This window comes from Hyaena hyaena, unplaced genomic scaffold, assembly GCF_003009895.1.
Source record: "Hyaena hyaena isolate Hyena2069 unplaced genomic scaffold, ASM300989v1 scaffold_254, whole genome shotgun sequence".
Lineage (NCBI taxonomy): Eukaryota > Metazoa > Chordata > Mammalia > Carnivora > Hyaenidae > Hyaena > Hyaena hyaena.
Genome location: NW_024080890.1, coordinates 184,795 through 212,135, shown reverse-complemented (window position 1 = coordinate 212,135; position 27,341 = coordinate 184,795). Strand labels below are relative to the sequence as shown.

Here is a 27,341-nt window from a genome sequence, read left to right as displayed (position 1 = left end):
GAAAGAGATACTAAAGGCATGTTCCTTCACACAGGCCTCCAGGCTTTGGACACTTTGTGACCCAGTGACGGTATTGAGGCCGCCAGGAAGATGGGCAGGCGGGGGCTCAGAGACCATTCCACGTCTCTGGGAGCCCTGAGCCAACAGGGGCTACAATGGCCTTTGCTGGCCCAGCGTTTGCCCTGTGTTTGCCACTTAGCTTTTCACAGCTAAGCCATGTGTTTTAAGTCACACACACAGGCACACACACGTGTGCAGAACTAGGATGTTCACACTCTGTCCTGGGCCCAGAGCTCACTGCATTCTTACTTCCACAGCTAAATAAGAGGGGGAGTCTGTGTTCACACTCGCTGCTCCCCGTGCCCCCTGCCCCCCTGCTGATCCCGAACCTCTACTCTTTCCCCACATTTCTTTTTTTGGGAAAAGAAATTAAAGATGCTTTTTCTTACTCTCTTTATTCATCACTATCGTCACATTATTGTCCTTGTTTGTGATACAAACACTTGGCAGAGGTTTTAAGCGCATAGGGCAGAATCCTTAGGCAGGTGCTGGGCAGGAGGGGGGCTCTGGGACTCACTCCTCCTGCAAGCCGACCTCTGCCCTCCTCGACTGATACCTCCCGTGTCCCCTCCCCCAGCAGCAGAATACTTTTAGGCAAACCGTTTATCAGAATGCACTACACATAAAGATGATGCACGAATCACTGAGTTTCCATAAAGCAAACACAGCATGTCACCACTCAGCTCAAGAAACAGTGTGGCCTGGGGCATCTGGGTGGCTCAGTCGGTTAAGTGTCCGACTTCGGCTAAGGTCATGATCTCACGGTTCATGGGTTCGGGCCCCGTGTCAGGCTCTGTGCTGACAGCTCAGAGCCTGGAGCCTGCTTCAGATTCTGTGTCTCCCTCTCTCTCTGACCCTTCACTGCTCTCTCTCTTTCTCAGAAATAAATAAAACATAAGAAAGAAAGGAAGGAAGGGAGGGAGGGAGGGAGGGAGGGAGGGAGGAAGGAAGGAAGGAAGGAAGGAAGGAAGGAAGGAAGGAAGGAAGAGAAAGAAAGAAAGAAAGAGTGGGGCCTGCCTCCCAAGGTCAGCCCTGGGTCAGGGCTCCCGCGGGATGGGTGCTTTTCCCAAGCCCTTGATTTGGTTCCCCAGGGATTCTCACCACCAGGCACCCTGAGGGCCGGGCCAGTCTGTTCTGCGATCCTGGCTGGGTCCCCACTCGTGGGGGCCTGGCTCACAAGAGGGGCTCCATCATTCCTCCTGACTGACCCACGGGCCATGCAAGGCGGACTCCGCGGTCCTGGCCCGCGTCCCACCCCCACGTGATGTCGGTTTTCCAAGGGTCCAGCAGATACTTGCGGAATAAACGAATAACGAAAGGTGGCTGGCTTTCCTCTAAATTCCGTGCAGCATCCGGGTCAAGCGGACGCACCCTCAGTGGCCCCCCGGGTAAAGCTTGCAGACCCTCCCTGGGTGCCTGAACAGGAGGGAAGGGTCCCTGGGCTCCTGCTACCAACTTCTAGAAAAGCAGAGTTAAAACAGAGCGGGGCCTGGAGCTGCAAGTGCTCGGGGCGTGCGGAGGGGGCGTCAGCTGTGGGCCGGCGGTCGGGACCTGGGCTGCCGGCGCCGACCCCGGATAACGCGGCGCGTTGGCTGCATCCGACAGGTTTAGGGCCTTGAACAAGACGGCCGGGTCGGGCCGAGGTCTCAGGGTCCCCGGCCGAGGCGGAGGGGACGCCGCCTGGCGTCACACCCGCGCCCGGGGCCCGCCCCGGCGCGCACTCCCCGCCCCGCCGGCGCCCCCGGCCGTGACCTCACACGTGGCGCGGGGCGGGGACAGAGGCGCGGGGCGGGCCCGGCGACAGTGCGCGGCCCCGGCAGGAGCGCGCGGCCCGTCTCGCCGCCACCATGGCCACCGTGGACCTGGAGAAGCTGCGCACGTCCGGGGCCGGCAAGGCCATCGGCGTGCTGACCAGCGGCGGCGACGCGCAAGGTGAACGCGGGCGCGGGGCCTGCCGCCGGGCGGGGGGCGGGGGCGGGGGCGGGGGGCGTCCGCCAGGCCCTGGGCCCCCCCCCCCGCGCACGCCCGTCCCCTTCGGCCGCGACCCGGGGGCGCGCGGCCGGACGTCCCTGCGCCGCAGCCCGGCCCCCCCGCCCCGCGCCGGCCCCTCCCCACCCGGAGCGCCCCCACCGCCCGCGGACGTGCCGCCCGCCACGACCTCCGCGTCCCGCCCCCGGCCGCCGGGGGTGTGTCTGCGCGGCCGCCGAGGCCCCGGGACGCGCCCCCGCTCCCCTTCCGGCCGCACGTGTCCCGACCTCGTTTCCCGGAGGTCGCGCCGCGCCGAGGTCGCCTGGGGCTGGACAGGTCCCCTCCCTCCCGCAGGCGCGGAGAGCCCCCTTCTTCCGGTTCGGACACGCCGCCTGGGGCCTTCGTGCCCCCCTGAGCCGCCGCCTCGGGGCCTGGGGGCCCCGGGCCGCCGCCGCACCCCTTCCCCATCCCCGCCCCGCCCCCATCCGGGCTGGAGGGCCGGGAGTGGAGGCCTGGGTGGGAAGAGGGCGGGATGGGGTGCGGGGGAGCCCATGACTGCCCCCAGGTCCGCCCCCCTCCCTACAGCCCTGCAGCCGGGGCCTGGCAGAGCCGGACAGGTGTCCCACAGCCCCCGGGCTGGGCTGGCGGGGGGCGCGCCTGCGGTGAGGGCGGGGTCTGCGCCCCCACACACCAAGTGCAGGCACACCCCTCTCCCCCTGACTCCCCAGTCCGCATTCGAAAGCAGGGAAGAGGGAGGAGGCGGAGGCCTTTCCGAGCCCTGGGGGCAGCATCAGCTGCTGTCTGCACTTTGTGCGGAGCCCTGTGGGCCTGGGTGGTGAGCGTGCCCCGCTGCACGTCCACAGCCTGTGGCCAGAGCACTTGGCGCCCTGGGCTGGGCCTGAGGGCATGGCCCGTGGGCTGCGCGCTGCGGGCGACCGCCTTGCAGGAGCGTCACCCCGTGAGATTAGACCATGGGAAAGGCGGGCTTGCGGGGCGGTAGACCCCTCCCAGGAGGGCTGGATGCCCCCAGCAGCAGCACCTGGGGGGTGGAGAAGGTGAAGCGCGAGCGTGTGGGTACAGATGCAAAGCCCTGTGGCCGCGCAGACTGAGCAGAGGCTGGGGGATCGGTGGGGGTGGCTGAGGGGTCAGAGAGGAAGGACTGACGGAGCAGGTGAGAGCAGGGCCCAGACGTCTGAGCTGCGGGTCTCCATGCGGCCAGCCCGGCCCTGGAGCCTCGCCCGGGCTGGCCGCCCCCTGGATGCGGCTGCAGGGTGGCCGTCCGCGCACCAGCTGGCTGACCGCGGCCACCTTGCCTCGAGCCTTTCCCTGCCGGTGTCCTCATCCCCAAGACCCCGGCGGCGGCATCTGTCCTGTGTGCTCATGTAGGTGGGCGAACGGTCAGCCGCCGTGGGGGCGATTCCACAGGCTTCCGGGTTTAGAGCTCAGGGCCGATGACGGAAAGGCCTGGAGCCGGGCAGTGGGCGCATGCCCTGGGCCGCCCGGCCTCTTACCAGTGCTGCCCTGACCGTGTGGCTCCAGAGGGCGGCTTCTCGGTTTAAGGGCTCCCCGTTGCCTTCCAAATAAAGGCCGACCTCAGAGACCTGAGGGCGCCTCGCATGCCCTCCCTTGTGGGAGCCGGGCAGATGGCAGCCCAGCAGAGCGAGAACTGTGGTGGGCGCTTCCCTCCCCGCCAGATGCCAAAGTCTGCATTTATTGGAAGGTGTGCAGGCCAGACACCCTCGTGGAGCGGAGGGCCAGACGTGGTGGTGGGCAGGCCGCGGCCGGCTCTAGGACTTGACCGGAGCTCTTCCCGGGGGCCTTGGTTTCCCCTTCTGTAAACAGAGGGGAGGGGACAGCCTTGCCCTTCCTGTCAGCAAGGGATGCCAGTTGTTCAAGGAGCCAGCGGCGCTTGTGCAAAAGTGACTGGAAGAGTATAAATGGCGCGATCCCCGCTCTGCTCCCACCCTCGGTCTCGCCTGGGGTGAGGGGCCCCCCCGCCCCCCAGCAACACGCAGGACCGGCCTCTTCCTCTGCAGGCAAGGACCCGCTCGCTCCCCTCCCGTCCCTCGGTGTCCCAGCGGCCTGGCTGCGTGTGAACCCACAATTAAAGTTGCTCCTCGGAGCCCAGTGTCCCTGCCTGGCCACCACTTTCTCACACGTTTCACTTTTCCGGGAGCTGATGAAGGAAGGTCACGTGAGGAACAGACACCCCGGCTTCACAGCCGTCCTGCCTGCGGGTCAGGGGCTCGGGGGCCCTGGGGGGCTCTGCGGGGTCCCGCCGGTGGGCCGGGGTCCTGGGAGGGTTCTGGGGGGTCCAGCATTCGAGAAGCGACAGCTGCTCTTCTGACCCCCACCCCACCCCAGGGCATAGGGCTGCCGCCTAGGGTTTATTTTGAGAAAGAAAGCGGATTAAGGGACAATTAAGAAGCAGCTGTAAGAAGCAGCTCACGGCTGGGCACGGGGAGGGGCACGGCGAGGGGCACGGCGAAATCCGCCCTCCGCCGCCTCCGCGGGGCCTGCGCCGCCCTGTTCATCTCCTGCCACAGCACGTACATGTTAGTGTAGCCATGGAGGCCCTTTGCTGCCCGGGCTCCAGACCAGCCCACCCCGCGGGCTAGTGAGACCCCAGGGCTGGCCCGCCCGGGGGGTGCACCTAGAGACACCTCCAGCTGGATGGTAGGCTTGGGTCCCTGGCCTCTGCCCTCCCACCCCCCAGTCCCCACCTGTGCCCTCTGTCTTCACCTCCTGTGTCGGAGGTGGGGCTTGGACCTTGAGCCTCCAGTGGGTCCCAGCCGGCCTCGCCCCGAGATACCAGAGAGTGGAAAGTGTGGGCTGTCCGGGGCCAGAGGTGGAGGGTGTCGGGCTCGGGGCCCGGGGGTGGGGTGGGGACGCGGGGGGATGGGTGGGAAGGAAGCTTTGCTGGTATCTCGGCGAGGGCAGCCCAGCTGTCCTGTGAGGTGCCCTCCCAGCCCCGACCCTGACTCTGTTCTCTGACACTCTACTTCTCTCCCTTCGGGGGCTCTGGGACGTTTATGATTTCTTTAGAGACGGGGTTCTCTGGCCAAGGTCAGGTGCCAAAGCCATGAGCGTGGCCGGCTCGTGCCCCGGCTGGCCTCCGTGCCCCGCCCCCTGACACCTGGGCGCCCCCGTGCCCGGACGCCCTGGCTGTGGACATTGGGCAGAAGGCCCCTCAGCTGGCTGTGACCGAGGAGGTGCCCCGGGAGCACCCTGCTGCTGGCCGCCCCCACTAGGGCTCCAGCAGGTCCCCTCCCTCCCTCTGGGACCTTGGCTTCTCAGGGGGGGCAGTGCTTCCCTGGGAGCCCCGTGCAGCGAGCCTGCGCCGTGCGGCCCGGTTGTGCGGGGCCTGTTCTCTCCCCCCCACCTTCCAGGCCGCACACCCGCCGAGGCTTGTGTAACTAGGGTAAACGGCCAGAGACCTCACTTTGGGGTCACCATGAGGATCCCACACGTTGTGAGGGACCCCAGACGCCATGGGCCAGGGCGGGGGGGGGGGGCGTCTTCCAGGGCTTGGCCGCGCTCGGCCCTCCTCCAGGGAAAAGGCCCCGTGAGTGAGGGACAGAGCACGGGACGTGTGAGCCTGTGTGCTCCGGGCCGGCCAGCCAGGGGGGGCGGCGGGCCGAGGGGGGCGTCCTCTGGGGGAGAGCGGCGTGGGGCACTTCCGTGATGTGGTCCCCAGACCCAGCGTCAGAAGGTAGGATCCAGGGCAGGTGGCCCTGGGGCCATGGAGCAGGGCACTCCACCCGGCATTTGCGGAGCCCTTCCCGCCCCACCCCCCCCAGGCAGCTGCCAGGGAAGGGGGGGCGGGGCCCGTGTGGGCTGCTGGGTGGAGCCGGAGCCCCTCGGGCAGCGCTGCCTGAAGCTGCCGGGTCCCCCAGTACATGCCGGCTGGCCCGGGGGGCACCTCCTCTCCTTGGCTCACAGAGCCCTCCCCCGGAGGGGGGGGCTGGGGGTCTGCAGCAGAGGGGAGAGGTGGGGTTGGGAGGTGCCGCCCTCTGTCTCACGGCGCCTCCTTTTTCTCTTGGGCCAAGCACCCACCTTGTCCTCCCCTAAGGGCAGGCCTGGCCCTGTGGGGCTGGGAGGCAGGCTGGGTTGGGGGTAGGGGTGGGTGTCTCTGCTGAGCTGCCGGGGCCTCACGGGGAGGGGGGGCTCCTGGGGTCAGACAAGGGTCTGGAACATTCACGCACGCCCGGTCTGTGGCTCGAGCTGACTCAGGCCTGGTGCTGGTTTTCCTGGTCTCCCCCTGGCGGCACCTCACTTCCGATGCTCCCCGCTGGGGTTCGCCCTGTGCCCCACTGGGCTCCCCCTGGGGTCGGACCTCGAACTCCTGGCTCTGTGTCCCGTGAGGTGCGGAGGAGGCTGGTCCCCCGCTGATGGGTGTCGCCCCGCCCCCTTGCAGGCATGAACGCGGCTGTCAGAGCTGTGACGCGGATGGGCATCTACGTGGGAGCCAAAGTCTTCCTCATCCACGAGGTGAGGCGCTGCGCCACTAGGCAGGGGGGCTGTGCACGGTGGGGAGGGAGCAGGTCATGGTTCAGAGCGCGGGGATGGTGACCTGGAGGCTGGTTAGGACGGGACAGGTGGGGGGGGTGCTGGGCCCTGGCTCTGGGGTGCGGGTGAGGAGCCCACCCTGGGTGCTTGTGGGGGGGCCGTGGCCCTTGACACGTGGGAGCGTAGGAAGCTGCGGCCCTCGGGGGCTTGGGGCCTCACCCCTACCAGGTGTCCTTCTGGCCCCTTCCTCCCTCCGCCCCAGGGCCCTCCCGGTAATAACAGCAGGGTGACAGAATACACCGCTCCATTTTGTCCCACTGAAAGGACGCCCCTTTGCCTCCCCCCATCCCCATTTCAGGTTGAGGGCGGACCCTCCAGCCTGGTGTCCCCACACCCACACGCGTGGGATTCCCTTGCACTGTGCAGTGGTGTGTCCGGCTGTGTTGTGTTACTTTGTTTTAACTTTTACAAGGACGGTAGCAAATTGTAGCGACCCCCCCCAACTGTAGCGAACTGTAGCGACCCGACCCCCGACTTGCTCTGCGTGTCACCCTCCTCTACCAGCGGCTGGCTCTCCCATCCCTTCACCCCCCCACCCCGGGTTAGGCCCGTCCACACCCGGCGCTGGGCAGTACAGGGGTGTCTGCGTGAACAAACGAGGGAGCGGCTCGGCAGCCCCTCCCACAGGGCTCTGGACCCTCTGGCCAGGCTTGGGTGGCTGGGCTCCTACAAAGCCCTAGGTCTTCAGAGACGCAGGAGTCCGGCAGGTGGGGCCCCTACCCTGGTCATGGTCTAGAACCTTCTGGGGGACAGGGTGAGATTCTCCAAGGAGTGGCCTCATTCCGTGGGTGAGCAGCCTCCAGATGGGGGTGGGGGTCTCAGCCCCCGCTCCCTGAGCTTGTGTGTACGTGACAGGTGCGTCCCTCATCTCCATGACCACTGTTTCTTCTGTTAAGTGGAGATGTTAGGGCACAGCTATTGCGACATTGTAAGCGAAAGCACTTGTCACACGGTCCTCATGCCAAAAGGGCTCTGGAAGAGCTACTGCTTTTATTGGCCCAGGAGCCCACACCAGACCTCAGGGATTCGCCGCCAGAGGGCTGGGCCTGCGCGAGGGGCTGGAGAGGGAGAAGGCTGTGGGGGGCGGGGGGGACAAAGTGCATAGAAGTATGCAGAGGCATTCTAGAAGGTTCCGAGGCTAGGAAAGGATGGTTGTGTCTGTCAGACTGATTGCGGCCGAGCTGACCGGCCACGTCGGGGTCCCCCAGGCTGCTGGCTGCACAGTGGGGAGGCTGACCGGCTGCTCAGGGCTGCCGGGTGCGCAGTGGGGAGGTGCCCAGTCCTGGGGTTTGCAGACCGAGATCTTCCTGCTTGCAGCTGCTTGCTCTGGGCAGTGTCTGCTGCAGGTTTCCAGGTGTTTTCCTGCCTTTCTGTGCATGGCTTGTGGGGCGGGGCTGGCTTGTGTGCTAGTGGCAGAAGATTCTGGAGGGAGATGGGGAGGCAGGGAGGGGTAAAGGCCCTGGCCTGGCCTAAGTGGGAGAAAGTAGCTGGGTGGTCCCTCAGACTGGGGGCCTTGATCAACTCCTCCTCCCCCCGTGGCCTCTAGTTCTGGTTTCTGGCAAGGGGATACCTGCCCTCCACCTCCAGCCCCAGGAATGGGAGCATTTGCCCTCCCTGCCCCAGGGCCTCGCTGCCCCAGACGCTGCCTGGGTGATGGTGACGGAGCAAAGGAGAGTCAGCTTGAGGGGAGAAAGCAGAGGGGGGAGCAGATATCCAGAGCCATGCGGTGCTCCGGCCCCAGGCAGGACAGTGGCTCACCCACTGCTTCACTGGAGGGGCTGGGAGGGCTGCAGGGAGGCCGTGGCCTCTGCACCCCCCACCCCCGTCCCTTCCCTGGGCCCCCAGGACCGTCCCTCCCCCCAGGATCGTCCCTCCCCCCAGGGCCGTCCCTCCCCCCAGGACCGTCCCTCCACACACACCCTCATCCCTCCCCCCAGGGCCGCCCCTCCCCCCGGGGCCATCCAAGAGGCAGGCGGCTTCTGTCCCAGGGAAACAGCACAGGGCCATCAAGTCAGAACCACCAGCGGGGACGGGCATGCAGCCCCGGGACGGAGACTGGCCCAGCGCTGCAGGGCGGGCGCCCAGAGGTGCCGGCTGAGATCCCGGTGGGAGAGGAGGGGCCACGAGCTGTGTGGCCGTGTGGTCAGCTGCTCACGCGCCCAGAGACCACGGGCTTCCTCCTCGGCCGTGTCCGTGTGTGCTCTCAGCGGTGTCATTCCTGAGTCTCCAGCTGGAGGCCTCGCACCTGTCCATCCGCGGCCCCTGGGACCGCATGAGGTCGGGGGCGTGGCACAGGGCTGCGCGGGGCGCGCTGACACCGGGCTGAGTGGGAGCGGAGAGGCCCGACGCAAGAGCAGACCCCCGGCTGCCTTTCCCGTCCGGTCAGTCAGTCCCTGTAGGAGGCAGGGCGGCGGCTTCCTCTGCGGGAGCGTCCCGGGCAGACGGCCGCTGGGCGCCGGGCTGCTTACATTTCTGGTCTGGGGGACCTGGGGTGTGTGGCTCGGGGACGCCCCGTGTTAGCTCTGTAACGTGCACAGCGTGTTCTGGAAGGGCCGGCTGGGCACCTGGGTCTCTCCTGCCGACAGCCGTGGCGCTGGTCCCCGCTCATCACCCCGGGCCCGAGGCTTGGGGGTGGCTTGGGGGGCAGGACCCCTTCCGGCACAACGCCCAGGTGCCCTGCCCGCAGCCGTCGGTGCGTGGGGCGCCCGTGCCACCGCGGCCCTCTCTGGTTTCAGGGCTACGAGGGTCTCGTGGAGGGAGGCGAGAACATCAAGCAGGCCAACTGGCTCAGTGTCTCCAACATCATCCAGCTGGTAAGGCCCTTCCTGCCCGTGAGCACGTGTACACACGTGTGTTCGCACACGCACACCCCGATGCACATTGGGCCGCCGGGCTCTGGGCTGGCCAGGCCATCAGCTGCTCCGGGGTCACGGGGACACAGTGGCCCCAGGGGACTCTGCTACAGGAGGGCACCCTGAGCTTTCAGCGCGGGGTGGGGGGCAGGACTCCGGGAGGGCGTGCGTGGCCTCTGGGCGGCCTCTCCCGGCCTCCGCCTGGGCTCCCCCGTGGCCGTCGTCCTGAGCTTCCCAGTGGCCCAGGTGGCTGTGCTTCCCCCCCTTACACGGGGCGGGTGCGGACGCCGTGCTCGGCCCAGGGGCCCCTAGGAGGGTGGCCTTCGCTCACAGAGCTGGGCTGCGTGCTTGTCACCTGTTTATCCCAGGCCACCAGCTGACGCCCTGTTAATTCAAGTGGCCAGTCATCGTCACGAGCCCCAGATGGGGCAGCAGGAGTGGTGGGGGACAGGGTTGGACCCGGGGTCCAGGCACGGCCACCCCGTCGGCGCCCCCACCCCTCCCGCCAGGGCAGGCGCTGCCAGCTGCCTCGCTCCCCCGGAGCCCCGTTCCGCTCAGCCCACAGGGGCTGGAATGAGCCTCGTTCTTGGGCCTCATTAGACCCCAGCCCCGCCTTGGAGTGGGGTGCAGCCTGGCCACTACCCTGTCCCCCACCCCAGGGGTCTAGGGAGGGCGTCCCTTAGGCCTCAGACCCCGATCCGGCCATTTGCTCTGCTCTAACCCTGTGTCTGAGGGTGACGGTGGCCTCTCCGCTCTGAGCGAGCAGCCCTGAGCAGGGGCGTCAGGCCGGGCACCAGTCTGTGCGGTGGGGCTGCATCAAAGGTCAGCAGGTGGAGGGGGCTGCAAAGAGCTAGTGCTTGGGGAGAAGGGAGCCCAGACATGGAGCAGGAGGGGGCAGGGGGGAGATGGGGGGGCAGAGGGAGACAGAGGGGGACTGCAAGGAGACAGGGGGGCTGGAGGTGGCCCAGGGGGCAGGAGGGAGACAGGGGGGCAGGAGGGGGCACGAGAGGAATGCTGGGCATTTTCCAGAGGGCCCCTGGGAGGCCCCCTGCCATCCTTCCTTTCCCGCCGAGTGGGGCGCAGGGGTGGGGGAGGATGTGGTCCCTGCCTCCCGGGCGGTGCCGCTGCGCCAGCCCGTGGAGTCTGGAGCCTGGGGCCCAGCCTGGCGGGTCTCAGGAGCCGTGAGGCAGGACCCGGGGCGCTTGGTTCTGGAGGTCTGGCCGGAGCACAGTGGGCTTACGGGTGAGGGCCGTGTGCAGGGGGCCTGGGACGGAAGCTCGCGGGGCCGAGCTGCTGAGGGCGTGTCCCGCTGCAGCTCGGGGAGATCCCTGCGTCGGGCCGGCCCGTGTGCACACATGTACTTGCATGCACACACTCATGTATGTGCACGCACACGCGTGTCACAGATTTCAGAGCCTCCTCACCTCCTGACGTGTGGGATGTTCTCCTCGTTGTGAATCCCGGGAGGGAGGCCCAGGGCCTTCTCTCAGTTGTGCAGGGTCCACCCGTCCGCCCCCCCGTGCCCCCACGGTGCCCAGGCTCCCGTCTCATCCATGCAGGGCGGCACCGTCATTGGCAGTGCCCGCTGCAAGGCCTTCACCACGCGGGAGGGACGCCTGGCCGCGGCCTACAACCTGGTCCAGCGTGGCATCACCAACCTGTGCGTCATCGGCGGGGACGGCAGCCTCACGGGCGCCAACGTCTTCCGCAGCGAGTGGGGCGGCCTGCTGGGGGAGCTGGTGGCGGCAGGTGCGTCAGGGCCCCGGCGCGGCGCTGAGCGGAGGGCGGGGGTGGGGGGCGCCTTGGTCCCAGCACCCCTGCGCCACCGCAGGGCAGGAGCTGCCAGGCAGGTGAGCTGCGAACGGCTGCGGGGGAGGAGCGGGCCTGGCACGGCCCGGGGTCAGGCCTCTGGGGACCCAGTGTCCCTGCTCCTGGAGGTTCCCGGGGGGCGTCCCTGCAGGGTGGGCACGTGCTGTCCGTCACTGTTCTCGGGGGGCGTCCCTGCAGGGTGGGCACGTCCTGTCCGTCACTGTTCCTGGGCGTGGGTCTTGCAGGAAGGTAGTAGCTGAGAGTTGGTAACAGAAGACAGAGTCCCAAGATTGCCAGTCAGAAAGTGACCCCTTGGAGTTCAGTTCAGTGGCCCTGTGGGGACCTGGAGATGAGGGTGCACCCCCCCCAGGGATGGCCTCAGCATCTGGGGTTCAGCGCCCTGCCCCTCCCCCACCCTGCTGCAGCACGTGGTCCCCGGGCGCGGTGCAGGGGACTCTGCTCCTGGGACTGTGGCCACGCCGCTGGGGGCCTGGGGGTGGGTGACAGGCGCCTCAAGCCCGGTGTTGCGGCCGAGGGAGCAGGGTCGGGCTGGCTCCTCGTGCAGGCAAGATCTCGGAGAGCACGGCACAGACCTACTCGCACCTGAACATCGTGGGGCTGGTGGGCTCTATCGACAATGACTTCTGCGGCACTGACATGACCATCGGCACCGACTCGGCCCTGCACCGCATCATGGAGGTCATTGACGCCATTACCACCACCGCCCAGAGGTGAGCGAGGCCCCCTACCCCCGACGGCAAGCCTGGGATCCCGTCTCTGGGATCCCGTTAGGCGACCCGCCGGCTCCAGAGCAACAACGCGTCCCTGAGGGGCCTTCACACTAGTGGCCAGGACGGCCAGGCCCAGGCAGGCGGACCAGATCCGTGCCAACCGGCCCGAGGCGGGTGTGAGCCCAGGCGTGGGTGGCCCGCAGCCCAGGGCTTGGGCTGCCCTGGGAGTGAGCAGGGCTGTGTGTCCTGCATCTGCTGTGTCGCCAGGCGGGGACCGTGGGCAGCGTGGCACTGCCCGTGCCCGGCTGCGTCTGCTCGCACAGCTCGCCTGGGCGCGGCACTGACGCCTTCCGTCCTGTTGCGTGTCCGCAGCCACCAGAGGACCTTTGTGCTGGAGGTGATGGGGCGGCACTGCGGGTAAGGCCCCCCTGCTCTGCGGGAGGGAGGGAGGGACTCCTGGGAGCGGTATGGGTGTGGCACCTCCACGGCGAAGGGCGCAGGCGCTGACGCCGCCGTGGAATGGGAGCTCGGCTGCGGTGGGTCCCCTTTGGGGGCCGGACGCAGCTCAGCCATGCGCGGTGCTGGGATGGCCCCCCTGCCCGCCGTGGCCCCACCCCCCTGCCCATCCACCCAGGTACCTGGCGCTGGTGTCGGCCCTGGCCTCGGGGGCCGACTGGCTATTCATCCCCGAGGCGCCCCCTGAGGATGGCTGGGAGAACTTCATGTGTGAGAGACTCGGGGAGGTGAGTTGGGGGGGTTCTCCCGGAGAACCTGCCGCGAGTGAGCCGCTGGGACACAGAGGCAGGTGTCCCCAGGGGCGCGGCCTTGGACAGAGGAGTGGGGGAGGGTGCTTGCGGTGCTGCCCTGGGCCCTGCTCCTCAGGCTGGGCTGGGGAGGGGACGGGGAAGGGGCGGGACATGGCCTTGCTGGCTCGGGGGCTGTGGCCGCTGAGCCTGAGCCCAGGGGCGTGGCCTCGTAAAGACGGGCAGAGGGGACACCGGGCAGTGACTGCGGCAGACAAGGCCCCAAACGGGCGGTGGAGGCCGTAGGGGACGGGGAGGCAGCTGGGGGCTGAAGCTTTGTCTTGGAGGGGGGCAGCGTGTTTGGAACACAGTTCTGGGCCCCTCAGGATACAGTCTGCCCTGGGGACCCCCAAGATGCCCCAACCAGCCCATGCTCGGCCAGGCCAAGGCTCGGTGAAGGACAGGAGGACCCTGAGGTGGGGGTGGGCTTCACATCAGGGGGCTGTGGTCTGGATTTGAGGCAGGGGTTCCTGAGGTTGTGCACCGAAGCTCACACTCAGGCCAGGACTGGGACCTCGGTGAGCACGAGGCAGCCCAGGCGCGTGGCCCTTCCTTTAGTTGGGGAGCCCTGGGAGGTCGGTCTGACCAGTGGGCCCGGGGCTGGCTCTCGCGTGTCCCCGTCCCCATGTGATGGTGGCGGTGGCATCAGTCTCCTCCACCGCGATGCTGCCCGCCAGCCCCTTGGCGGTGCATCTCTGCCCAGGTCCAGAGAAGCCAAGGGCAGGGCCATGCAGAGCCCAGCAGGTGGGGCTGGCCTGAGGCCCACGTTCTGTCCTTGGGTGGACTCCGGGGTCCCGTGGCCTTGGCCACGTGGAGCGGGACTCTGTAGCATGGTCCCTGGCTGACTTTGTCCTTGGCTCACTCGCTGCGACCTCAGGGCTGGGCCTTTTTGGAAATGCCTGCACTCAGGGTCCATTCTTTGCTGCTGTGTGTGAGGCCCTCAGGCCTTCCTGAGGCTTCTCTGAGCCCCAGGCACCCCACTATGAGGTGCAGATATTATCCGTTCTCTGCCCGCCTCCCCAACTTTTCCACTTGCAGCCCTGTCTCTGGCTCTGACCTTACCTGCACCAGCATCACCTCCTCCAGGCAGCCCTCCACTCTTACTTGCCCCTCCCACTGCTCTGGACCCCTGTCTTGTTCTCTGAGGCTCTTTGGATGCTGGGGGTGGGGGGGGGTGTGGACAGACACAGGGTTTGTGGACCAGAGTGAATATTTTGAGTGTGGAGAAGTGCTCTCCCCAGAGAGCCGTGGATTTGCTGTGATTAGTCCCACCAAGGGCTGGTGCAGGGTGCTGGGGGCCCTGGGGGCCACATTTGACCCTCCACAGCCTGGGGAGGGGTCCCAGGGCCAGTGGCCGGTGGCCAGCGCTGTGAGGTCACCCCATTCTCGGGCTAAGAAAATGGAGGCCCGGATGCCTCAGTGTGTCAGGCTAGCCGCCCGAGGACTGAGGGTCCCTCTGGCGTCTGCCCAGCTCCGGCCCCCGAGGCCTGGGGGGGCCGTGGCACCACGTGGCTGAGGGTGTTGACTGTGTTCCCTCGGAGCACGTGCACCAAACCCCCCGGACTGTCTGCCAGGTTCCGCGCCTGAGGGCCCCATCCTCCTCTGCTGACCCCCCCGCCAAAAGCAGTGCAGGCGGAGAGCCCTCCTCCAGCCCCCCTCCCCACCCCCACCCCGGGCAGCAGGGTCCCCGTCTGCAGTCTCAGACCACGCCGCGCCCCTTCTCCTATGGATCGGGCCCCTGGCTCTGGCCCCAGGAGAGGCTTCGGGTCAGATGTCCACGGGCAGCTGAGCCCTGGGGCCTCTCTGACCTAGACTCGGAGCAGAGGGTCCCGACTGAACATCATCATCATCGCGGAGGGCGCCATTGACCGCAACGGGAAGCCCATCTCGTCCCGTTACGTGAAGGACGTGAGTTCAGGGGAGGGGCTGGGCCGCATGGGGAGGGTGGGGCCCCGGTGGGGATGGGCACCCCTTATCTCCAGTCCCTGGGTGCTCCTGCTGGGCCCTCCCCCCGCACCCCATAGACAGCAGGCCCCTGGAGGGCCCTTCACTCCCAGTGACAGCCCCATGCGGGGTAGGCATGGCAGTGCCCCCCCCCCAAGAAGGCCCGGCCCGAGGCTGGGGTGTGCGCCCACAGCTGTCGGGAGACGCCTGCCCCCCGCCTTCCAGTCTTCATTCAGGTCACGTTCCCTGCGGGGCCAGGCCCCTTCCCCATCCCAGGGGCAGAGTCCAGGCCTCCAGCAACATTCCCGTGATGGCGCCCCGCCCCTGCCGGCCCCTCGGGGTGACAGTGACCCCTGCCCAGTGCAGGGCTCACAGCCGAATAACAGACGTGGGGAGCCCTTCTTCCCTGTGGCCTCCACCCACCTGCCACGTTCCACCCAGGGCCCCAGGCCACCATCCTCCTGACGGCACAGCCCCTGGGAGCCTCCCTGCCCCCTTTCCAGGGCTGCCCGCCCTGTCGGCGTGTCCCCGGTCAGGAGCCGGCCCATCTGCTGCATCTGCGCAGACTCGGGGCTGCGGGGACAGTGCCACATGTACCACACATGTACACACACAGGGAGTTCCCCCCCCAGGAGCTCCACATCCACACACACATCCACACACACACACACACACACACACACACACACAGCTCTATGGGTGTGAATCCTGAGCCGGCTCACGGGGACCCTGGGGGGCTGACACGCTGGTAGCCCTGAGATAGGGAGGGGCGAGGACCAGGGTTAGGGGCCCCTGGGGTGGCAGGGGGTGGGCGCTGAACCCAACAACACCCCCCCCCCGGCTCTCTCCCAATGAGCAGCTGGTGGTCCAGAGGCTGGGCTTTGACACACGTGTGACCGTGCTGGGCCACGTGCAGAGGGGAGGGACCCCTTCGGCGTTCGACCGCATCCTGGTAAGTGGGGCGCTGCTCTGGCCTGGGCCTGCACGGTGCGCGTTTCCTCGCTGCTGCCGGTCTCCCAGATGAGCTGGGGACAGGGCCCCTCCATTCCTCTGCGGTGGGAACGGCAGGCCTGGGGACCTGTGGCCCTGCCCCACGCCTCAGCAGCCTCGGCTCCTGGTCCTCCCAGTGATGATGGCTTTGGTCCCGGGAAAAGGGGGCAGAGCATTGAGGGCTGGGCTCACAGCTCGACCCGTCTAAGGTCTGAAGTCTGCTGGTTCTGAGTGTGGCCCGCAGCCCCAGCACCACAGCTCTGAGGACCTGGGGGAGGCCGCGGGGCTGCAAGGCCTGGACTGTGGCCTGAGTGCCGTCGCTGCCTGGGTCCCACCTCGTCCTCTGCAAAGTGGGAATCCTGTGACACCAAACGGGGAGACGCGATCTGGGGCCGAGAAAGGCCCCGTGGGTGGTAAAGTGCCCGCATGTGAGGGCTGATTGCACTGGGCCTGGGGCGAGCTGCACCTGCCTTCCGCAGGGGACCCCCGTGTGCTGCCCCCCGAGTCCCACACAGCAGCAGGGGCGCTGACCCCAGGCAGGGCCTTGCCCGCCTGGCCGGGCACTGTCTGCACCCTATACAAGGCCTCCTGAGGGCCCCAGGATGGCGGGACCAAGCACTGTCCTTCCAGCAAGCCTGGGGGGGTGTGCAGAGATGTGCGGGGAGGGGTCTAGTCTCCCCTACTTACGGGAGAATATTGTAGATGCTGGTGGAAGACACGGGTCACAGACGAAGCAGGGCCGGAGCAGCGGTGCCGGCCCTGAGCCTCGTTCCCGCAGGGCCACGGAAGAGGAGCCTGCGCTCAGGGGCCCCGAATCCCCCTCACGAGTGCTCAGTGCCCTGCTCCTGAGCCGCACAGGAACTTTGCGGGGGGGTTCCCGACACAGAGCTGAGCGGCCGGACCCAGCTCTCGAGGTGCAGAAAGCCCTTGAGCCCGGGGGGCCGGAGGCAGGGTACCCACTCACCGTCCCTCATTGCAACGACCACCGCCACCGCCATCTGTTCCCAGCGGCTGTGCCAGGATCCGCATTTGTGATCTGTGCCCAGGGAGTGCAGGTCCGGAACGTTCCAGCTGGCCCAGCCCAGCGGCCCTCCCTCACACGCACGAGCAAAGCCGTGACATAGAGGCCCAGCCAGGAGCTTTGTTCGAGCAACGAGCCCTGGAAACAGGTCCCACCTCCCACCCGTTGCTGTCAGGCTGAGTGACTGGTGTCCTCGCGGGGCTGCCCGAGACCCCGGAGGGGCGGCTGGGAGTGGTGGCCATGCTGTCATTTCTGCTGCCACCTGCTCCAGAAGCTTTGACGTGTGTGTGTGTGTGTGTGTGTGTGTGTGTGTGTGTGTGTGTCGGGGGGGTCTGAGAGCTGAGGACCGTGCTCCTGAAGGGGCGTCAAGTGCATGGTGCGGGGCCGGCTCAGCGTGGCCCCAGAGCGGAGAAGGGCCATGTAAGCGTGTGTGTGTGTGTGTGTGTGTGTGTGTGTGTGTGTGAGTGTGTGTGTGCACGAGGCTCAGGGGTGGGCTGCACCTGCCTGAGGCCCGCCCGCCCCCTCCCCGCCCAGAGCAGCAAGATGGGCATGGAGGCCGTGATGGCGCTCCTGGAGGCCACGCCTGACACGCAGGCCTGCGTGGTCAGCCTGTCCGGGAACCAGTCCGTGCGGCTGCCCCTCATGGAGTGTGTGCAGGTGGTGAGTACCCAGCCCTGCCTACGGCCGGCCGTGGGGGGAGGGCTCCCAACAAAGCTGCTCCAGGGGGCCTGGGCCCCCCTGCTCTGCTCGCCTGCCCCCTCCCAGCTGGCCGGAACCACCACCCTCCGGCGCCTGCTGCTCTGCTGTCGCACATGGCCACCCCCTCTCGTGGCCTCGGGGTACATTTCGGGCCTCAGGGTACTGGGGGCCCACAGCCCTCCGGGGAGGGGAGGCAGGTGTGAGCACGTCCTCAGGTGGGCGAGCCCCATGAGGGGCGTGGGGGCTGCCGAAGCCCGCGGAGCTCCCGGAACCGGGCGCAGGCCCCCAGCCCACACCTCTCTCCTGCGTGAAGACGAAGGAGGTGCAGAAGGCCATGGACGAGAAGAGGTTCGACGAGGCCATCCAGCTGCGCGGCAGGTGAGGGGCTCGGGGGGGGGCTCGGCAGACGCCCCGGGGCTGGCCCACAGCTGCGCCTCTGGCCCTCCGGCGGGAGCCTGGGGGCCTGGACGCTCGGCTCTGATTTCCCTGCCGCACCACCTCTCCCCCCACGCCGTCTGCTAGAGCTCCGCCCCCCCACGGGCCGGGTGCAGGGCTGTCACTTTGCTAAGAGGGGTTCGGGGCTGCATCCTGCAGGGCGTTTCTGCCGCCAGCGCCGCACCCAGCCAGGCTCGTACCCGCCAGAGTGGGAGGTGGGCCGCGCCAGCGTCCAGCTTCTTTGTGGCCGTGTTGGGGGCCATGAGCTGTGCTGAGTTGTGTGGCCGGAGCGTGGGGGCCGCATGAGGCATGACCGGCTTCCTTTCCAGGAGCTTTGAGAACAACTGGAACATTTACAAGCTACTTGCACACCAGAAGGTCTCCAAAGAGAAGGTGAGGTGGTGTGAGCCACAGGACCCTCGGTCACGATCACCTCCTCTCCGCAGCCTCCTGGAGCCTGCCCCAGGGTCTGCCTGCCCGCCCGTGGGGTCAGGGTCTGCCCCAGGGTCTGCCTGCCCGCCCGCAGGGTCAGGGTCTGCCCCAGGGTCTGCCCACCAGCCCGCAGGGTCAGGGTCTGCTCCAGGGTCTGCCCACCTGTGGGGTCAGGGTTTGCCCCAGAGTTTGCCCATCCGCCCGCGGGGTCAGGGTCCGCCCCAGAGTCTGCCCATCTGCCTGTGGGGTCAGGGTCTGCTCCAGGGTCTGCCCATCCGCCCGTGGGGTCAGGGTCTTCTGCCCGCCCGCGGGGTCAGGGTCTGCCCCAGGGTCTGCCCATCTGCCCGTGGGGTTAGGGTCTGCTGCAGGGTCTGCCCACCTGCCTGCGGGGTCAGGGTCTGCCTGCCCTCGGGGTCAGGGTCTGCCCACCCGTGGGGTCAGGGTCTGCCCCAGAGTCTGCCCATCTGCCCGTGGGGTCAGGGTCTGCTCCAGGGTCTGCCTGCCCACCTGTGGGGTCAGGGTCTGCCCCAGGGTCTGCCCACCCGCCCGCAGGGTCAGGGTCTGCCCAGGGAGCCCGTGGACCATCCCTCCTATCTGGGTCTGAGCCATGAGCTGAGAGGCTTGGTCTCTGACCAGCAGGTCCCAAACAGCCTGGGCCTGGAGGTGACCTTGGCCGGTCACTTATCAAACAGCTGAAGGAAATTAAGTCAGGCCCCTGGGCTTCGGTCAGGACAGAGGGGATCTAGTGCTTATGAAATGTTATAAAACAGCCCCAAATCTCACGAAATGGGCTTTCTTCAAAACAGGATGATAACGGGACTTGTTTCTGAAAGCCCGGGCACGAGGGAAGTGTCCCATTGGGGCCGTCCCAGACAGTACGGCCCCGGCCCCCGTCTGTCCCAGGAGCTGGGCAGGGACAGAGCACACCAGCCGTCTCCGTGTCCCCTCCTGAGACCACTGGGGCCTGACCACGTCTCGGGCCACAGGGCTGTGTCACCAGGACCCACTAGAGCCACGTGTGGCCATGGAGCAGTGGGCACGAGGCTGCCAGTAGCGAGGTGGGCCGCATGTGCCCATGCCCCCTGGGTTCCGGGGATGCGGCCTGGAAAGCTGTGAGCCAGCCTGTTCGTAATTTCTCGGCTGATTCCAGGTCGGGGTTGCACCCCGTGAAACTGGTACTAGAATCAGCGTCGCCTGCTTCTTTGCACTTGATGAACGTGGCTTCTAGAAAATTGCAGTGGCCTCCGGGGCCCCCTGTGCTATGCGCCCGTGCCGCTCGCCAAGATCCTGGGGTGCTGGCTGCTCTGAGCCCAGGGTGTGGGGTGGCTGCTGGAGGCTTCCGGACAGGCACTGGCTCTGGCCGGAACCCGCGCACTGCCCCCCACCAGCTGCGCTTGGCCGAGAGACCAGAGGGTCGAGTGTACGAGCCGGGCCTGCACCATGCATGGCTCACTTGGGTCTCTGCCAGGAACTTGTGGGACAGATGTGTGCCGTTCCCCGGGGAGCCCACGTGCACGCACGCGCCGGAGCCCGGCCCCTTCTCCGGGGCTGCCCTGTTGCTGCCTTGTGTCTGGGTCGGCTGGCTCCTCGCCGACCCCGGGCTCACGTCGCTGTCTCCTTCCTCTCCTTCCTGTTCTCCGAAGACCAGCTTCTCCCTGGCCATCCTGAACGTGGGGGCCCCGGCGGCCGGCATGAACGCGGCCGTGCGCTCGGCGGTGCGCTCCGGCATCTCCCAGGGCCACACAGTGTATGTCGTGCACGATGGCTTCGAAGGCCTGGCCAAGGGTCAGGTAGGTGCGGCTGTGGCGGCGGCGGGACGCACAGCGGCTCCTCGAGTGCGTGGCCGGTGTGTTTATGACCCGCCCCCAGCTTGTCACAGGGACTGAAGGGCTCACGGTAGAGGTCACAGGCAACGCCCCCCCGCAGGTCCATGAAGAAAGCGGGCGAGAGGCCCTCGGGAGGGGCCCTGGGGCCCCGCTCTGACCTGCAGCGCCGGTCAGCGCCTGGGAGGGCCACTGTCCCCTCTCGGAGGTGCCCTAGTGAGCACAGGTCCATCACCTGAGGAAGGACGGGTGGGCGCCGCCGGCCCGTCCCCCTGCAGCTGCACCTCCCCCTGCAGGTACAAGAAGTGAGCTGGCATGACGTGGCTGGCTGGCTGGGCCGTGGCGGCTCCATGCTGGGGACCAAGAGGTGAGTTGCTGGCTGACGGGCTGTCGTCAGGGGGGACCGTCCAGAGTGTGGGCTCGGGGGAACCCGCCCGCGGCGGGCTGCACCCCTTCCCGGGGCCCCCTGGGGGGAGGAGAGCCGCCCAGGTGGCTCTGCCCCCGAGACGGCATCCTGTCAGGTGGGGGTGGGCACCCCCAGCCCCCCGTGCGCCTCACCGACACCCGAGTGCTGAAGGGGAATCTCAGGGTGCTTCCAGGCCCCCCACGGTCAGGTGCGGTGTGGGTACGCGCCCTGTCCGGGCCGTGTTCACGTGACTTGTGCCCGCCCCAGGACGCTGCCCAAGAACTACCTGGAGAAGATAGTGGAAAACATCCGTGCCCACAACATCCACGCCCTGCTGGTCATCGGCGGCTTTGAGGTGGGGGCCGCTGCCGGGGCCTGGTCGGGGTGGGGGGGGGCCCTGGAGAATGTCTTCTCTGCCTGGGGCCACTGGGGTGGCCCTTCTGGGAACCCCGGGCGCTGGCTGGGGAGTCACACCGGCCAGCCGACTGGTGGGGCCGTGGGGTTCAGGGTGGTGTTTGGCTTTGGGAGGGTTTTTACGTCCTCACGTAGGCTTCACGGAGTTTAAATCCATGCTGGCCCCCGGGTGCTGGTGGGGAGGAGGTGGGGGTGGGAGGAGGGGAGAAGCGGGTCAGGGGCCACTCTGACCTCCTGAGCAGCGGCTCCTGGTAGGGCTGGGGCAGGACCATGGTCTCCCGGTCCATCTCCACCCTGCTCTGGCCTGTCCCCTGCCTAGGAGGGGGGTCCCTGGGAGGCGGGGTCCCTGGGAGGGGGGGGAGTCCCTGGGGGGGTCCCTGGGAGGCGGGGTCCCTGGGCAGCCCGGTCCCTGGGAGGGGGGAGTCCCTGGGAGGGGGGTCCCTGTGACAGCTCTCAGGCAGAGTGACCATCGTAGGCCACCGCTGGTATGACACGTGCTTGGCCAGCCCCAGTGACGAATGCCCATTCTTGCCCCTTCCCTGAGGAGCCCCAGACACCCTGCAGCCCACACGTCGTGGGCGGGGCCACAGCAGGGTGGGCGGGGCTCCTTCCTGTCCTCTTCGGCCCTGCTTCCCTGGCTGAGGAGCTGCGGAGGTCCTGGGTGGGGTCCGCAGGGTCGCAGAGCAGCGGGTCACAGCACCCAGCCCCAGGCGCATAGCGGGTCAGCTGGGTCCCCCCCGCCGGGAGCCCGCCCTCACCTCTTCCTGTCCTGGCCCTGAGCCCCGCCCCCCGCCCGCCCGCAGGCCTACGAGGGGGTGCTGCAGCTGGTGGAGGCCCGCGGGCGCTACGAGGAGCTCTGCATCGTCATGTGCGTCATCCCGGCCACCATCAGCAACAACGTGCCGGGCACCGACTTCAGCCTGGGTTCGGACACTGCTGTCAACGCCGCCATGGAGGTAGGGTGCCAGGCTGGACGGGGGCGGGTGTGGGGTGGCCCCAGGAGGAAGTGGTGAATGGCGCAGTGATGAGCTCCCGGATGGGCTGTTCCTCGAGGCCTTGTGGGTGGCAGGCAGGGTGTGGCCCTGGGGTCACTGCCGTGTGGGGACAGGGCTGTCAGGGCCAGAGCTGACTCAGCTGGGCTAATGCATGTATGGACATCCAGCCACGGTTCTGTCCACTGAACAGCCACACGTGGATAGGGGAAGCCCAGGCCGTGGCTGGGGCGTGGGAGGGCCGGTGCTCAGGAGAATGTGCCGTCATCAGAGCAGGGCTGGCCCCGCCTGGGGCTCCGTGGGGGCCTCCTCATGGCTGTCTTCACCCCTAGGCCCCTCCTCCCCATCTGTGGCTCCTCAGGAGCCCATTTTCCCCCAAGGTTCAGGACCTCTGTGTATGGGGGGGGGCTCGGGGACTGAACCCAACCACCTTCTGCATGATGTTGGAGAAAGGAAAAGGAGAAAATAAGAATAAAGCAAACAAAAGACTACAGAGCGCCTCTCCCATCCCGATCTGCCGACCCAGAGACCGTGATCTTGCAGGGGTTTTCGTCAAATCCACCCCCCGCCCCCCGCCAGCCCAGCGGTGTGGGCCACCCACGGCTCCTCTGCGACTTCTCTGCCCCTGCCCCTCACCAGCACCAAACACGGTCCGGTTTGCCTCATTGTTTTCCTTCACACCTCTGATTTCTGATGAAGTGGAACATTTTTCCTCCATGTTTCTTGCACATTTGTGCGGTTTATGGAAAATTACCTTTTTCTCTTTTTGTTCATTTTTCTCCTGGTGAGTTTTCCTTTGTATTTGTAAGTGCTCTTTATATACGAAGGGCACTGATCCTTAGGCAAACATTGGAGCCGTTGCCCCCACCCTGGGGTTTAACCTCGTGGTTCAGATCCCACTAACCCACTCGTCGTATTGATCTCTTCTCAGTTCCTTATTTCGTGTTATAATTTCTTCTCAAACTCCGAACCTTTTGGGTTAGAATTATCTGGTGTCGCATCATCATTGGCAACCGCGAATGTCCACTTCACGCACGGCCTTGTCCCTCGCTACAGTGACCCTACGGTGGCCGGAGCGTTGCTTGCCCGTGTGCAGATGAGAAGGTTGAGGCCTATTCCCCGGCCCCACCTTAGAGCCTTTGCCCAGCCCTGGCCTCCACACACTGGGTGCGGGAGACGCCCTCCCCACTGTCCCCTGGGCACACAGTCACCCTGGTTGAGGACAAAACTCTGAGGGCCCAGGGGAGCTCTCAGGGGAGGCCCGGGGCCCTGGGGCCCACGGGGAAGGCCCTGACCTCCTCTGGCCCCCAGAGCTGTGACCGCATCAAGCAGTCGGCCTCGGGGACCAAGCGCCGCGTGTTCATCGTGGAGACCATGGGGGGCTACTGCGGCTACCTGGCCACCGTGACAGGCATCGCCGTGGGGGCCGACGCCGCCTACGTCTTCGAAGACCCTTTCAACATCCAAGACTTAAAAGTGAGCCGAGCCCCGAGCCCTTCTCCCCCCCCAGACCTCCCAGCGGGGCTGAGTGGGGTCCTCTCTTTACACATGTGGGAGCCATCCTGGGGCCCCGCAGGCTGGGGACTCCCTGCCGGTGAGGGGGCCCCGCCCGTCCCCCCACTGCCTCCTCACCACCCCATGCAGCCTTCCACCCAGTGTCCACGTTGTGGCTGCTGTGGCCTCCTGGCCCCAGCCGCCCACCTGTCCGTGTGGCCCGGCCCCATCGCCCAGGGCCCTGCCACCATCTGCCGACCTGCGTGTGTCCCCACGACCCCTGGGTCACAGTGGCCCTGCGGTTAGTCTGGAAGATTCCTTCCCAGGCAGCCTTGAGGCTGTGGGTGGGCGCAGGGCTGGCTGCCGCTCTCCCCCCGGGCTCACCCTGGGCACCCCCCACGCCCGCAGGCCAACGTGGAGCACATGACGGAGAAGATGAAGACGGACATCCAGAGGGGCCTAGTGCTTCGGTGAGGCTGCCGCGCCGGGCGGGAGGGGTCTGCCCGAGTAGCAGTGAGGCTGCCCGGCCCGGAGGGCGGCTCGGGGCGGCCGAGGGGCACCGTACCCTCTCCCAGCACTGGCCTGTGGCCTGGCCCGGCGCGGGCTCGGCGTCTGGACAAGACCCGAGCCGGCTCCCACCTCACCCAGGCCCCGTTCCTCTTTCCAGAAATGAGAAGTGCCACGAATACTACACCACGGAGTTCCTGTATAACTTGTACTCCTCAGAGGGCAAGGGCGTGTTTGACTGTCGGACCAACGTCCTGGGCCACCTGCAGCAGGTTGGGGGGGGCCTGGGCCTGGCCTCTGCCTCCGTCTGGGCCTGGGCTGAGGGTCCCCAGGGGGACACGGCAGGACGGGGACCCTTCCCTGTGCACGACCTCGCGGGGCACCCGGCCGCTTCCCCCCGTGCCCGCCCTTAGCTTCTCGTCACCCCTCAGTGCGGGTGAGGGGGCGAGGCCGGGTCCCGCTGCGTCCTCACCATCAGGACACGGCAGGGCTGGGACCCCTGTGGCCACCTGCCGCTTGGCCTCCCGGTGGCCCCGCAGGAAGCCCGCGCTGTGCGAGGCCCGCAGAGACCGCCCCGCCTCTGGAGACGGCTCCCAGGCTGGGCCGGGAGGGCACGGCCTCGGTCGCGGTGCGGCCACGCGGCTGGGCTCCTGCCAGAGCCCCCGTCGCGGGTGAGAAGGAGGCCTCCCCACTCACTGTTTCCAGGGCGGAGCCCCGACCCCCTTTGACCGGAACTATGGGACGAAGCTTGGGGTGAAGGCCATGCTCTGGGTGTCGGAGAAGCTGCGGGCGGTTTACCGCAACGGTATGCACGCGGCAGGAGGGGGGGCCCGGGCCAGACCTCGCCCTCCGCCGGGGCCCTGGGTTCAGGGCTGCCTGTGTCCACAGGGCGGGTGTTCGCCAACGCCCCCGACTCGGCCTGCGTGATCGGCCTGCAGAAGAAGGCGGTGGCCTTCAGCCCCGTCACCGAGCTCAAGAAGGACACTGACTTCGAGTGAGTGCCTCTGAAGAGAGGGGCAGACTCCGCGGGCCACACTCGGCCCTGCCCCCCAAGGCTGCCCTGTCCCCCTGCCCAGGGCCTGAGCAGCGATCACACCCAGGCCTGAGCCCAGGCCCGGGCTTCCCTGACAGGGTGGGGTCAGAGGGCTGGTCGGGCTGTGCACACCCACCCCTCTCCCAGCCAGCCTGTGCTGCGCCACCGGGGGGACAGGGACCCCAGACACTGCTGCCAGGCTCCACTCTAGTGGGGGCCGGGCCCTGAGGAGGGGTGTGCAGGCCCCGAGGAGGGGCGTCTGGGTCCGAGGAGGGGCGTTTGGATCTCAAGGAGGGGTGTGCGGGTCCCGAGGAGGAGTGTGCGGGTCCCGAGGAGGGGTGTGCGGGTCCCGAGGAGGGTGTGCGGGTCCCAGGAGCCGCCTGGAGCGCTGACCCCGCCCCTGCCGGCAGGCACCGCATGCCGCGCGAGCAGTGGTGGCTGAGCCTGCGGCTCATGCTGAAGATGCTGGCGCACTACCGCATCAGCATGGCCGACTACGTGTCTGGGGAGCTGGAGCACGTCACCCGCCGCACACTCAGTATCGACAAGGGCTTCTGAGTCTGCACTCGCCCACCTCCCCCACCCCCGCCCTCTCCCTTCCCTCCCCGGAGCCTGCAAGCAGGCGGGTGGTGGGCAGGCAGGGGCTGCGGCCCTCGGCCTGGCTCCAGGGCTACCCCCCCACCCCCGTCCCCGCTGCCCGCTGCGGGGCACCCACGTGCTGGCCCGGGGGAGTGAGGGGCATCCGACGCCACTGTCCACGGGCCCCGCTGGGACCCTGCTTCTGTGTGCACTGGCCACTGTGGAGGAAAGGAGCTTGTCACCTTTTCTAGAAATAAAGTCACCCTGACTGTGGAGTGCGGCTCTCGGGAAAGCAGGCCTTGTGTGGCCTTCTCGGCAGAGGTGGCTGGGGGTGGCCCCGACCTGCACACGGGCCTGGCCTCCCCCAGTCCTGAGAGCATTCTCAGCCTGGCTCCAGGCCCTGGGTCTGACCCAGCCTGAGGGCTGCCGGGTGCCCGGTTTGGGAGCCGGGGCCCCTGTGGTCTGCCCTGCCTGCCGTGAGGGTAGGTGGTCCTGGGGCAGCCCAAGGAAGGGGCCCCACGTGCTTGAACGGCTGTCTCGAGAGACCAGGGACAAGTTGCAGGATCCCAGAAACCTGAGTGTGTATGTGTGTGAATGCATGAGTGTGTATATGTGTGTGCCTGAATGTGCACGCCCGTGTGTGAATGCGTGTGTGCACGTTAGTATGTGGGTCTGAGTACACATGTGGATGTCTGTGCATGCATATTAGTATGAGTGTCTGACTACGTGCACACGTGCACACCCATGTGCGAGTGCGTGTGAGTGCACGTGTGTGGACTTAGCCGTGTGCCTGGGGGCTCTGGGGGGAGACCCTGGCTGTGGCAGACACCCTCCAGGGTACAGCCGCGAGGCCACGCCCAGCCCAGCGGCCACGCTGGCCCAGGCTTCGCTCCCTGCTGACCTCGCTTCCAGCCGCCCCTGGCCTCCGAGTACTGGTGAGGCCTCCCAGTGTGCCCAGTGCCCGGCCTGGGGGAGGGAGCTGGAGGGCCCTGGGAGCCTAACTTTACAGGATGTTCTGACTGCTCTTTCTTGAACGTGCAGCGCCTGGAGATGCTGGCAAACAGGCGCTCAGCGAAGCTTCAGCAGCGACAGGGCCCGGCCCCGCACCGGCGTCCCCTCCTGCAGCGCATTCTTCCCGGGACACAGGCTGCGGCCGCTGCAGGAGGCCGAGGTGTCCGGGCCCCGCCCCTGCTGTCCCCTGGCTCCTCCTTGCAGCCCGGCCCTGGCCCCCCAAGCAGGGGGGGGGCTCCCTGTCCTGGAGGAAGCCCCCTGGGCCTGGCTGTCCTGGGGCCTTCCCACGTTGGGGAGCAGGCCTCGAAACCCAGACCCAAGCTCTGCCCTCCAGCTCAGCTTCGAGGACATGTGTGAGGCTAGCACGATGACGAGGTGTCAGGTGTGGAGCCCACGTCCCCCGAAGGTGCCAGTGGGGGGGGGGTGGCGCCAGGAGCCTGACCACAGGGCGCTGACAGATATGCCCTCTGTGCCCAGGGCCAGGGGCTTGCCACTGTGGGAGCCAGGGCAGGCGTGAGACCCCTGGAAATCACTTCTCTATTTCTCAACGCGTGTGTGCGTGCATGTGTTTGCATGCATGCGCGTGCAGGTGTGTGTGCGTGTGTGTGCGTGGATGGAGGGGGGGGCCTTTGAACACCACCCAGGGAGGCTCTGGGCAAATGCCAGAGGCTTCTGTGCCCGACAGCAGACATGCTGTGTGGTCTGCTCGGGGGCGGCGGGCCTGGGAGCCCACAGTCAAGGCCCTGACAAGTCTGACTCTCGGTTAAGC

The 27,341-nt window shown here is 67.4% G+C and overlaps 1 protein-coding gene across 2 annotated transcripts; it reads left to right on the top strand.

Moving 5' to 3' along the window:
- The first annotated feature begins 1,858 nt into the window (after positions 1 to 1,858).
- On the top strand, positions 1,859 to 25,836 carry PFKL (phosphofructokinase, liver type). Of its 2 annotated transcripts, XM_039245433.1 has the most exons (22): positions 1,860 to 1,992; positions 6,446 to 6,519; positions 9,333 to 9,410; positions 11,009 to 11,198; positions 11,824 to 11,989; positions 12,362 to 12,406; positions 12,624 to 12,732; positions 14,605 to 14,700; positions 15,596 to 15,688; positions 17,282 to 17,407; positions 17,760 to 17,824; positions 18,211 to 18,274; positions 19,957 to 20,103; positions 20,433 to 20,503; positions 20,810 to 20,897; positions 21,760 to 21,912; positions 23,260 to 23,424; positions 23,851 to 23,912; positions 24,110 to 24,221; positions 24,655 to 24,754; positions 24,838 to 24,943; positions 25,393 to 25,836. In XM_039245433.1, the coding sequence occupies exons 1-22, from the start codon at positions 1,908 to 1,910 to the stop codon at positions 25,538 to 25,540; spliced, it is 2,343 nt and encodes a 780-aa protein (XP_039101364.1). In that variant the 5' UTR covers positions 1,860 to 1,907; the 3' UTR covers positions 25,541 to 25,836. The 2 variants fall into 2 exon arrangements, 1 of the variants encoding a protein (XP_039101364.1); XR_005530682.1 differs by lacking the exon at positions 24,655 to 24,754 and having other exon boundaries at positions 1,859 to 1,992; positions 24,820 to 24,943; positions 25,393 to 25,449.
- Positions 25,837 to 27,341: the final 1,505 nt, after the last annotated feature.